Source organism: Mugil cephalus, chromosome 4 (genome assembly GCF_022458985.1).
Source record: "Mugil cephalus isolate CIBA_MC_2020 chromosome 4, CIBA_Mcephalus_1.1, whole genome shotgun sequence".
NCBI lineage: Eukaryota > Metazoa > Chordata > Actinopteri > Mugiliformes > Mugilidae > Mugil > Mugil cephalus.
In genome coordinates, this window is record NC_061773.1 from 9,368,604 (window position 1) to 9,380,924 (window position 12,321).

At 43.1% G+C, this 12,321-nt stretch overlaps 2 protein-coding genes across 19 annotated transcripts in view; both read left to right on the forward strand.

The window, feature by feature from the left end:
• LOC125006525 (R3H domain-containing protein 2) overlaps positions 1-2,135 on the forward strand; it is a 47,179-nt gene extending 45,044 nt beyond the window's left edge. For 8 of the 16 annotated variants that reach the window (XM_047582622.1, XM_047582630.1, XM_047582628.1 and 5 more), the window contains one exon: positions 464-2,135. In XM_047582622.1, coding sequence (XP_047438578.1) covers positions 464-849 — 386 coding nt within the window. In that variant the 3' untranslated portion in view covers positions 850-2,135. Of the gene's footprint in view, positions 1-409 lie in introns of all 16 variants that reach the window. The other 8 variants (XM_047582618.1, XM_047582627.1, XM_047582621.1 and 5 more) reach the window with 2 other exon arrangements.
• A 2,883-nt stretch (positions 2,136-5,018) lies between these two features.
• Positions 5,019-12,013, forward strand: LOC125006857 (SH3 and cysteine-rich domain-containing protein 3-like). 3 transcript variants are annotated; one of them, XM_047583311.1, is made up of 13 exons: positions 5,025-5,221; positions 5,591-5,665; positions 5,992-6,097; positions 8,143-8,299; positions 8,391-8,488; positions 8,575-8,656; positions 9,110-9,207; positions 9,291-9,357; positions 9,524-9,573; positions 9,677-9,780; positions 9,902-9,953; positions 10,733-10,870; positions 11,288-12,013. In XM_047583311.1, exons 2-13 carry the CDS (start codon positions 5,649-5,651, stop codon positions 11,384-11,386), a joined length of 1,068 nt encoding a protein of 355 aa, XP_047439267.1. In that variant the 5' UTR covers positions 5,025-5,221; positions 5,591-5,648; the 3' UTR covers positions 11,387-12,013. The 3 variants fall into 3 exon arrangements, with proteins under 3 accessions (XP_047439269.1, XP_047439267.1, XP_047439268.1); XM_047583312.1 differs by having other exon boundaries at positions 5,027-5,221; positions 6,019-6,097; XM_047583313.1 differs by lacking the exons at positions 10,733-10,870; positions 11,288-12,013 and adding an exon at positions 10,051-10,696 and having other exon boundaries at positions 5,019-5,221.
• Positions 12,014-12,321: the final 308 nt, after the last annotated feature.

Genomic DNA, 12,321 nt, shown 5'->3' on the forward strand with positions numbered 1-12,321 from the left:
ACTAATATTAAATTTTAGATGTAAATTTTGCAATTTAGAGTTTAAAAGTTCAGGCTAATCTTTTTTTTGTTTGTTTGTTTGTTTTACTTTAAGCCCTGGATTTGGCTGCAAGTATTTCCCAGTAAAAGCAGTGTTTATAAAAGTCGTTCAATCATTTGAAACGTGAGCATGCATTTAATTTGAAACGGGTACAGAAAGGAAGGCTAAACAGACTCCACATTAAAATGCTCTAAATTATCATAATCATTTTCCATAAAAAAAGAAGCCTGAAACCTTGTGCAGTTGAGACTGAGTCTTGAAGAAATCTGGTATTGTGATTAGTTTTCTTCCTGCCGGTGTTGCTCTTCAGCTCTGAGCAGATTTCAAGTAAACGCACGTTTTCTGAAACACATGCCTCTGGTCTCTGAAGGTGCAGCTCGGCCCTGGAGCCCGGCTAACGTGTTCTTTGTCCCTCCTCATCCAGTGGTGAGTCGAGTGCTCGAGGTAACAGACCTGCCAGAGGGGATTTCGCGTCCGGAGGCTGAAAAGCTATTCAACCAGCTCTCTATGTGCGGTGCCAAGATCCAGTGGCTGAAGGAGCCCCAGGGAGGCCGGGGGGGAGCGGGAGGCTGCGGCCCCTGTCCCGCCGCGGGGCCCTCTGGGCCCGGAGCCGCCATGGGAGCGGTGGGAGTGAAGGGCGACGGCAACGACCCAGCTCACCTCTACACGGTGGTGGCCGTGTTCCCCAGCACCATGGCTGCCCAGAGTGCTTCCTTCAAACTTAACAACAGCGGCGCCAGCCTCTTCAAGCTGAGGGCCGCCAAAAAGAACTATGACCTGCGCGTGCTGGAGAGAGCCAGCTCTCAGTGAACGGAGAAGAGAGGGGGAGGAGAGAGGGGAAGTGAAAGAGACAGAAAGAGAGACTCTCGGTGGAATGGTGGAAAAGGAAGGAGGGACTGAGGGGGACTGCTCTTAGTGTACAATTTCAAAAATCAAAATGGAGAAAAAAAAAAACAAAAAAAAAAACTTGAGTTAAATGATGTGTCAAATGTATAAAAGGGAAGAAGGTGTGAATCATGAGGTGGCTGGTGTTTGGCTGCAAATATGATTTTCGTTGTTTGTTTTTATTCATTGTTTTTGTTTTGTATTTATATAGCAGAAGAGCACACGAGACACGCGAGCATGTGTTTCGCTGTTGCCGTGGCATGTGTGCTGCCATCGTACAAAAACCACACGGCAATGCTACACACACACACACACAAAACACAAAACACAAAACACACAAAAGACACACACATCAGGAGACACAAACGGATACACAAGGCGCAGGCAACAGGGTCACGTAGCACATAACAAAAACACACTGGACAGTCGACCTCAGTCAAACCTTTTCCTCCTCTTCCTCCCCCCCTCCGCTCTGCAACCTCCTTTTTCTGCCAGCGCTTTCTCCTCCTCTTCTCAACTCTCTTAATCTCACATATTTATAAATTTTCATACGCACAGTTGCGCACTCTCTCTGCTTTCCCCTGCTGCCCCGTCCCCCGCCTCTTTTCTTGCCACTTCTCATACTGCCTCCTATCTCCCTCTGCTCTCTCCTCTCTTGCTTTCTGTTTGCCTTACTGCTGTTGTGGGTTTCCGTATTGCGCTGTTTTGTTTTTTTTTTCTTTTGTTTTGTTTTCTCAGAAGAATTTTTCTTTAGTTTTTTGGGGTTCAATATATTTATATAAGTGATGTAAGGAATAAAAGAAATCTATATATTCAGTGATTTTTCTTTCTTTCCCCTGAGTGACAAAGTTTAGGCCTTCCTTTTTATCCTTTCCTTCTTTCCTCCTCACCCCCGCTCCTCCTCCTCCTCCTCCTCCTCCTCCTCCTCCTCCTCCTCCTCCTCCTCCTCCCCCTCATCAGCCTCCTCCTCACTGCCCTCTACCTCACTTCTTCTGTCCTCTCCTCTCTCCCACAACTGTTCCACGTCCCCGAGCTCCACCCCCCGACGCCCCCATTGTGTTTGCGTTTTTTTGTTGACAGCTGTGCAGAACGTATCAGAGAAGTAGTTAAAGTGCACAATGATTGCATATGTCTACTGTAAATTTTATTTAATCTGTTATTTTTTGTTTGTTTTTAAAAATATAAAAGTCGACAAAAAATATATGAAAACACGTTTGGCGTCATGTGGTTTATTTGAATTTACTGAAGCTAACGTTGGTGAGTCGCAACAACACTTATTTCATATAATATAAATAGATCGTGATGAAAAAACATGCATGTATGTGTGTGTACACATATATATGTATATATATATATATATATATATATATATATATATATATACACACACATATACATACATATATACACACACACACACTGTCTCCAAAACATTTGTTCACATGCAGATGGGGTCAAAGGGGGCCTGAAGTGTCTGTCATCTTCATGTTCCTTGATATTTACAGTTCCCTAACTTTAAAACTGATGAGTAAATGATGATGAGTAAAACTCATTTGCTGGTGTGAGGATAATGATGCACAACATTTCAAAGCAAAATGCTCAGAGTATTCAGTATTCAGAAACCTTTTGCTTTTTCTGTTATTATGAATGAGTAAAATGATGCTTCCACATCAAACAACACTCAGTAATCCTTAATGAGAAAGTGGAACCATGTTCTAGAAAGATAAAATCACAACCCTTGTAGAGTCCCCTTGAACACGTTGCATCATTCACTAACTGTGGAGGTTGGGTTTTGTTTGGAAGCGTCTGAAACACATTAGTGAACCAGTACTCGCATGAATTAGAGGATGTTGGTTGGGTGGTATCTTATCACCATGGTTACCTAATGACACACGTTTTAATAAATATGACCAAATTCATTAAAAAATTTAAAAGCATCTCTCATAAGGATCAAGAGTAAGTCTCAGCTGTCTCTGTGAATCTGGATTTATCCCACTTTATCCTCTGAAGCTCCATCAGGGTAGAAAGCGTCCATGAGATGCTCCTTTGTTTTATTTGTTTGTATTCGCCCCCACAACATAACAGGAGTTAAATGTTCTGAATCAAATTTGTGAAACAACATTTGTGTTTGTTGGTCATTTTCTTTTAGAAAACATGTAGAGGAAGAAAAGATTAAAAGTTGGTATAATTCAGCATAAAGATGAAAGAGGACGTCCACAAGTAGGAAGTGCTCCCGTCCTTTACTGAATCTACAGGGACCACGATGTGGAAATCCTCTTTACCAGAAGTGCTGTAGTATTAATTCCTTGTAAGTTAGACTTCAGTGACGTCAAAGCTCTTCCTGAGAAGATCTAAAGGCATGTCTAAGGACACCAGACTCTGTCCCAGAGACGGTGGGAAAAGATTATTTACTGACCAAGTCCACACAGTTTAGAGGGACAGAGCTCCTCTCCAGACGAACGAAGCCCGGGTCTGCTTTGGTTTCTTTGCTAATGTCCATGGTGGAGCTTTGGGGGCTTAGTGAAGACTTCCTCTCAGGAGATGGACGGAAGTCTTGAATGGACACATCTGTTCAAGATACAGCTCTTCATCAGAGAGACACTGGAGTAGCTACCGCAAGACATGGACAGATGTCATTGCTGGGCCATACTGAAGTACTGGGAGACATCTATTCAGGACATTTAGCAGGGCCTTCATTTGAACATATTGAGGAACTGAGGGACATACCTTCAAAACATAAAGACGTCTCATCAGGAAGAGATGTCTTCATTCAATAATTGATGATCTGTATGTTGTTTTATTATTAAGTGATTATTTTTTATGTTTTTTATTCGTTACCTTAAATAAAAAAATGTTATTTATTTAGTGACTATGTTTGACACTCACATCCAGTTTAAGCTTTTAATTCATAAAGGAGAAAAAAAAACTTTATGTATCTCTTTCATTTTTACTTTTTTATGTATTTTTTTATTATTTTTACTTTTCTATCTCATCTTCATACAACATGAAGTAATGTTTTAATATTTTCTCTCTTTCTCTCTCTCTCTCTCTCTCTCTCCCTCTCTCTCTCTTAGATGTTTTGTCACGTGTTTTATTTCATAAAGGAGAGAAGCAAAAAGCTGTAGATATATGCTATTCCTCCTTCCTGGATTTTCTTTTACTTTTTTAAATGTATTTCTTTTTTTTAATTACTGTTTTTGTTTTTTTTGTGTTACTTTTCTGTGATTGCATCTCTCATTTACCAACATGTATTTCCTTTCAGATTTAATATTCACCCACACTAACCATCTAATAAACCATGTAATATTCATGTGGGAAGCTTATAGTTACATAAATACATACCGGCGAGGCCAACGGGATAAAGAAAGAGATTTCTTTCCCTCTGTCACATTGAACCGTTGTGTTTGGCTGTCGGTGGCAGTCTCAGTGACTCTGAACGTAGTCCAATCAGCTTCAAGCCATGTCCCATGTGTGACTCATGTCCCAGGTGTCTACACTTGGATGTCGCTGAACGGGCGTTTGTATTTTCTATGAAGAGACGTCCCTTCATTCTATTGAATGTCTCATTAAACTGTCACATTAGAGAGACAGAACACATTCGATAAATGTCCTCAGGAGTCGTCAAAGCAGATGGAGCCGCATCTTTTTCTTATGCGCGTGAGAAGTACAGATGTAGTCCTTGATTCAAGAGCTACAAATCTTTTGCTGTATTTCTAATGTAACACATGACCTCACATAAAAAAGCTCAGATGAACAAACATTAGTTTCGTTCTCACATAAAAAGAGTTAATCTTTATGTTAAGAGCGGTTTCGTTCTGACGACATAACTTATAATTTTCCGTCTTTGCGGGAGATTCAGCAAAAACACGCGCAACCGATGATCAGCTGACTCAAAATGCTTCGTGAGCGTGACAATATTTATAACGTGACGTGTAACCTTCTCTGCCGAGCGAGGGACCGGGAGCAAGATCCCTCCAGGTTTTTCTTCTGCTCAACTGGGAGCGCTTCTGTGCTTTTAAAGTGCTCAGCTGTTCCAAACAGTCACATGTGTGCTCACACTGGCATACATGCACACACACACGCACAAAGTGAGGGCCGGGCCGGCTTGGCCTGCTGGCATTAGTCATCCCAATGTCCCACCTGTTGGAGCCTCATTTGGAAAGTTCAGCATGTAAACGCCTGAACAACAGGACTGGGGGGGAAATAAGCTGGAAAGACTCGCATGAGGCTTTGGAGCAGCGAGGGAGACCTGCGACGGCAGAGAGTGACAGAGAAGAAGTGGACTTCAACTTTAACGGTCAGTTGACTTTTTTGTTTTTATTTTTAATGAACATGCTTCCAGAGTTGCTATCTAACCTCCCCCCGTCCTTTTAAACCATTCTCACTAGTACTTAGCACGCTCTTGTTAATTGTTGGATTGTTGGATATTTTCTAGCAACCTGAGAGAGGGTGGGGGTGGAGGGGCCTGTTAACACTGCAGTCTGTGGATATACACCAGTCGTATATCTTGTACCAGCTTACGGCTGAGTCCTGTTTTTACTTCACCAAGATCAAATCGCCTCTGTAGTTCGGACCTCAGAGCAACCAAGCAGGGAAAACTAGTTTTAATACTACATCAACATTATTGCACTTCATGGATCTTCACTTGTGATGCTTCCCTCGACAGTTGCCATCTACCAGACCTGTCCCTCAGTATCAGGAAAGCTCAGCCGGCAAACACCACCATGGCTCATTACGACTCGTAAGTTCAGCCTGTAAATGACATCAGCTGTGGAATAAATAACGTTTTCTTATTCACCTGGAGTTGTGAAGTTGTACAGGACGTCTGTGTAGGTGCTTTATAATAGTCTCAACAAACAAATGACTGAAAGGCAAAAGCTTCACATAGTCTAATTTGTAATTATTAGTCATAATATGTCAAAAATAAAGAAGAAAAGAAAGAAACATTTGGTTGTTATTTACCCAAATAGCGGGCCATTTTTTATGTACGCTGAAACTTCCCTGTCTCTGTTGTACCTTTAAGACGGGTCTAAGTTTTTCTCCTGCAGTCACGCATTTGCTTCACAGTATGACATTTGCCATCGATGATGACAGGTCAGATGACAAGGACTCTGTGGATTTTCATGACAACCCGCCGCTCCCCGATAACGTGGTGAAAGAGGAGGACAACACGGTGAGACATCCAGTATCACAGCACACATTCATTCCAGGGCCGTTTGCAAACCAGGCAGCTGGAAAAGAGATTTCTTAACGTGTAGTGACCCCGAAGGAAAACCTCGGCCTCACTGGGACATGTTCACGTATTTTCATTACGAGTCGTCGTATCAGACTGTCTTACTCCAAAATCACATAGACGATTTAAAACCACTACCAATCAGGCATAACATTACGACCATCTTCCTAATATTGTGTAGGTCTCCCTTGTGGTTCCAAAATTGTTGTGACTCATCAGAGAATGGACATGGACCTTCTGAGGGTGTCCTCTGGTGTGTGAGGGGAGGGGCCTCTGTGGATCGTCCCACAGATACTTGATCAGTTTGGGATCTAGTGAATGTGGAGGTCAGGTCAACACCTTCATGTTTTCTTGAGTTGTTCCTAAACCGTTTTCGTCTGTGTCAGGCTGCATCCTGCTGTGGATGGCACCAAGGAGTGTCATTGCTATGGGGTGGGGGTGTCTGGTCTTAGCTGTGCTGTGGCGTTGCCGTAGATTATGTTCAGGATTCCTGACAGCTAAATAGAGTTGCAGATCGATGGCGCTGTAATGTGTGAACTATCCCTGGCATTACCAGTTATTGTGGTGTAAATCCACAGCCCGGCGGCCGCAGGGATTCCTCTAATCCTGCCAGTGACTGAGAGCCGGAGCCGGTTCAGTCTGTGAGGCGTCGTCCCAACGATGCATGTGCATGTGTGACATCCTTACCTCTGTTTAACAAGGCTGTATATTTAGTAGTTGCACTGTCTAGTTTTGTTACTGTGCGTTGGGAATGCCGTTCAGTCTCCATTGAGGGCTATTTTGAGAACTCGGCCTTTCTGAGCCTCCCACCTGTGGTTTGACAAAATCCCAATACCCTCAGGGATATAAGAGACTATCTCTTCATGAACTGTCAGTAGTGTGATTGAAGTTTATGTATTTGGCCATATAACACAGTTAGTATGATTCAGACTGCGGTATTAATAGAATCATTCCCGTGTAAATCTGTCGGCTTGTGGTTGACTCAGGATACTGATCCTGCTTGGGATGAATGAAGGCTCTGGCAGTTTAATGGAATCCCCACTAAATTAAATCAGAGTCAATTAAACATGATCAAAAGCTTTTAATGATATACGGCATTGTTGCCGTCTTCTATTTTCTTTTCGCCTATAATCTAAAACCCTAGTGTTTTCCATTAACTGGGCGTCAATTATGAAGCTGGGTTGCACCGCACAGCGAACTCTGCTCCTTTCTCACCCACAGTGGTAGTTTTACACCGATCAGGCATAACATTATGACCGCTGACAGGAGAAGTCAACATCATCGAACATCTTGTGACAGTACAATGTTCTTAGGACCTGGCATTGGTGTGGATGTTACTTAGACATGTAGCACCCACCTACACCAGACCAGGCACCCCCACCCCATAGCAGTGACAGTCGTTGATGGCAGCAGTCATCCCCAGCAAGATGCAGCCTGACACAGATAAAAACGGTTTAGGAACAACTCAACTAACATGAAAAACGACGCTAGGTGTTGACCTGACCTCCAAATTCACTAAATCCCAAAGTGATCAATTATCTGTGGGATGATCCACAAAGGCCCCTCCCCTCAACCCATAGGACCCAAAGACCCCACTAACACCCCAGGACACCCTCAGAAGGCCCATATCCACTCTCTATTAGGAGGGTGGTCATAATGTTATGCCCGATCTGTGTATGCAAAAAGGTTGATATCTGGGGTACCCTTTATCCATTTTTTTTTTCATAAGACCGCAAACAATTGCTTGGTTTGCTTGCCCTGACTGTGTAAACACTATTTACTCTCTTCTGTGCATTTCACTGATCTCAGAAAAAGTAACTTGTTCAGCGTTTATCGGATCCATCTCCAACATAAGTCGGTCATATGGTTAAGACCCCTTGTGGGAGTCGGCCTATTGTCTTGTCTTCCGGCCACTGACATACTTGGCTACTATTTTATTTTTCTCTCCGGGGATTTTCAACCTCCACCCTCATTTATTTTTTCAGGTCTATTTCATCTATGACGAGGAGGTGGAAGAAGAAGAGAAGGATGAGCCTCCTCCACCGGAACCGGTCAAACCGGTCAACGACAGGCCGCACAAGTTCAAGGACCACTACTGCAAGAAACCCAAGTTCTGTGACGTCTGCGCGCGCATGATTGTTTGTATGCGTCGCTTATCTTCTTCTGCTCTGTTTTGTGCATTGACAAAACTGGTGAATTCAAAATTCAGCTTGATTCCCGTTTTTCTCTTCAGTAAACAATAAGTTTGCGTTGCGATGTAAGAACTGCAAAACCAGCATCCACCACCAGTGTCAGTCGTACGTGGAGTTCCAGAGGTGTTTCGGCAAAATCGTAAGGCACCGTCCCGGGCTTCAGTTGCGTATTTGTGTCATCAGACCTTGGGTCCTTTCTTCACCTCTTCTCATCTGCTCCTTTAGCCTCCAGGTTTCAGAAGAGCCTACAGTTCTCCTCTTTACAGCAGTCAGCAGAATGCCACGGTCTCACAGCTACTGCCCTTTTGTGAGTCACACTTAAGAACACATTAAGATAAATTCCTCCTTATAACCAAATGTGCTATGACTTGCGTCAGGACAGTGTAATTTGGATAATAAAGTTTTCATTTTATGCAGCAGAATGTTTTTGTGCAGAACATAGTAGAATTAGATTAGGTTTTGTCACCTTATATTTTGAACCTTTGCTCAAATTTTTGCAAAACTCTATGAAAACAGACAGTTACCATTTCAGCTTTAAGCCATGATGTACTCACAGTGTGAGTTTAGCTACTCATTCCCAATCAATCAGCACCATGAACTTGTTTTTCTACTTCAAATTTAACCGTCTGAGAATATTTAAACAGACATCAGTGTTGATTGTGATTCCTTCAGTATTGACTCACAGTAAATGAGGCCAGTCCATACATTCTCACTCATCCACATTTGTGTGGTTTCACCAATGATGACGTTTGTTTGGCAGCACAGTCAAACCGCACCGACCCTGTGTTTGAGACGCTGCGAATCGGCGTGATCATGGCCAACAAGGAGCGTAAGAAAGGCTCGGAGGACAAGAAGAATGTGAGTGTGGACGCGTCATGAGACGTTTAACACCGGAACATGGAACACACTTGACCTGTTTTTGTTGATTGTTTGTCTTACAGATGATGATGATGATGATGGAGGAAGACGAGTCGCAGCCCAAGCCGGAGGATGAAGGAGGTGAAGGAGGTGAGAGCGTCTTCACCAAAGCTGTTGTCGTTAATAAAATTAGTAACACAACGGCGCTTGGCTTTTAAATCCCTCAGGCTCATGATGAAAATGCATTAAATGAGGTTTCTGTTTTTCATGTCAAACTAATTATTTCTCATTTGTTTCTTCTTGTTTTGTGAGCTAGCAAACACAGATGGAGACAAAAAAGGGGACAAAGCTCCTGCCGATGAAAAGGTCTGAAAAATGTGACGATGAAGACAGCGGTGACGCCAATGAAAACTGGTGGGGAGGGCAAACAGGAGCTGTTCTGGAGGATAATGACACGTTGTGCTTTCAGAGTAAAAAGCTTCAGCCGGGGAAGATCGGTGTGTTCAGTCAGTCCCACTACTACCTGGCTCTCTACCGCTTCAAGGCCATAGAGAAAGATGATCTGGACGTGCAGTAAGCTTCTCCTCTCCGTCTCAGTTTTTCCCCGAATATCTCTCCTCCCGCTATCTCACACAAAACATTTCCCTGCGTGTGAATGTGCCTCAAAAACATTCATCTCTTGTTTGTTTCCAAGTGCTGGTGACCGTATCACAGTGATAGATGATTCCAATGAGGAATGGTGGAGGGTGAGTCACACCTTATTTTTTTTATTTTTTATTTTTTTTATCATGCTACTAAACATCAGATTCTTGTCTATTCATGATCAAGCTGATGTTTTTCCAGGCCTGTCTGCTTTCCAACGCATTAGAAACTGTTACTGCGAGACAGCCAAGGGGCTCGAGGACCAATGGAGATAGATTTCGGTCATTATCAGGATCTAGGATTTTTGCCATGAGATGATGATCTTTGTGGATCTAGAATTCATTGTCACACCGGATAAGATGCTACAATCCCATGTCCCCTTGTGCCAAGATCCCAGGCAAAACACATTTAGAAGCCCAGTCCACCTGAAAACCACCCAGCGGGCTAGCCCTAAGCTACCAACTAGCAGCCAACAAGAAGATACCTGCTACCTAGCCTAGCCTAGCCAACAACAGTAGGCAGTACGCGGCACATCATTGGGGTTTTCAAGTAGGTACCTCCCTTAACCGATGTCCCGTTAACGACACCTCAATAAGACTTAACAGTGAGATCCAGCATCCTGGAGTCACCCCCCTCCATGCTGCCACCACACAACCGCATGACTTTCAACCAGCGAGAGAATAGCTTAGCTCCTTTTACTGCTATCCAACAAAATACACAGTGGTGTCAGTCTGTCGTCCAACAATTACACTGAGAGCCCTAGAGCTGTGGAGAAGTTGCTGTGATTCTGCCAATAAGTCAAAACTCCTGCTCTGCTCTCTTTCTATATATGTGTGTGTGTACAGTATATGGATACATACTGTTAAACCTTGCGTTCCACCAGGGGAAGATCGGAGAGAGGACGGGGTTCATCCCGGCCAACTACATCATCCGAGTGCGGGCGGGAGAGAGGGTCTATAAGGTGACTCGCTCCTTTGTTGGTAACAGAGAGATGGGCCAAATCACTCTGAAGAAAGACCAGGTTAGCACACATGCATGCACACAAACAGACACGCAGGTGCACAATCTACTATGCACACACACATCATTATGTAACCGAACCATAAATGTCCCCGATATATTTATTTCTAATCCCAAAACAATCTCCACAAACTGAAGCCAAACACCCTGGATAAAGCACTGGGAAGCTGAAATATGTGTGAGTTGTTCTATAGATGTCGGAACAGTTGAGCCTCATGGGCACACACACACACACACACACACACACACACACACACACACACACACACACAAAAGAGGTTTTCTTCTTTTTCGGTCTTACATTTTGTTTTACATGCACTAGATAGTCAGATCTGAGTTTTTCAAAGACTGAGAGGACACAAATGATAAGGCCTGTCAACATGAGGAGACAAACGTTGTGTCTTCTGTGCGTTGTCAGATCGTGGTGAAGAAGGGCGAGGAGGTGAACGGTTACCTGAAGGTTAGCACAGGACGGAAGCTCGGCTTCTTCCCCTCCAACCTGCTGCAGGAGATCTGAAGAGGAGCAACATACCTCTGTGTTTCATCACCTGCTGTAGCTGAAGTTCTCGACCGACTTTTGTCGAGCACGTGTCGACATTTTTACTTGGTCGCGTTCTTCCTGCATCACTCCACATAACCTTCAACGTGCCTATAATCAGCTGAGCTGCAAAGATGACTGGTGCATAAACTAAAAAGTCATGCGTGTCACCTTAGTTTAATAAAAATATGCAGACATTTTTTTTCTGTCATACTGAACTACACTGTGCACAGTTTTCCCTCTCTAACCGCGTTACGAATAATACGAATTTCATTTTGTATCTCTAATCCCACCAGATCACTGTGACTTAGATTTAGTGTCTTTTTAATATCACAGATTGTTCTACCTGTTGTATTGAACTTTGGTGGACTCTATATGAGCGTGTACTCGTGAGTCAATTTAAATCAAACGAAAAAAAGTGTCACATCTCTCTGAAAAGGATTTTACTGTAAAACTCTCTCGTATCTTGAAGCATGTGTTTTGTTGTTTCTACTGGGTGTCAATGATGGCTTCCATGAGAAATATAACCACTCATTAGCAGACGTGATCTACTGTAAATGTGATGACGATTAGCATATTAATTAAAGCAATGACATGTAGACCTTTCTATAAGTGGGGCACGCTCTTATTTCAATATCATCCATCAACGAATCTGAATAGGTCAATGATGTTAACAGAACTCCATGTGGGCATGGGTTGACTTGCCAAAACATTAGGTACACTAGTGAATTTGTATGCATTCTAATACAGCAACACTAAATCTTATATTCTTGAAAGTTAAGGTATGCAGCATTGGTTTAAAACAACCGAGAGGGGTGTTGATTCAACTGTGTTTTCATGGTACGGGGCCATTACATTAGAATACATTTGTTTTCACTGGTGTACCTGTTTGACAAGAGTGAATGTATAAGGTC

Coding starts and splice junctions, on each gene's coding strand:
- LOC125006857 (XM_047583311.1), top strand. Junction 9,358..9,523: donor GGATGAAGGAGGTGAAGGAG/GTGAGAGCGTCT, acceptor TTTGTGAGCTAG/CAAACACAGATGGAGACAAA. Junction 9,781..9,901: donor AAAGATGATCTGGACGTGCA/GTAAGCTTCTCC, acceptor TTTGTTTCCAAG/TGCTGGTGACCGTATCACAG.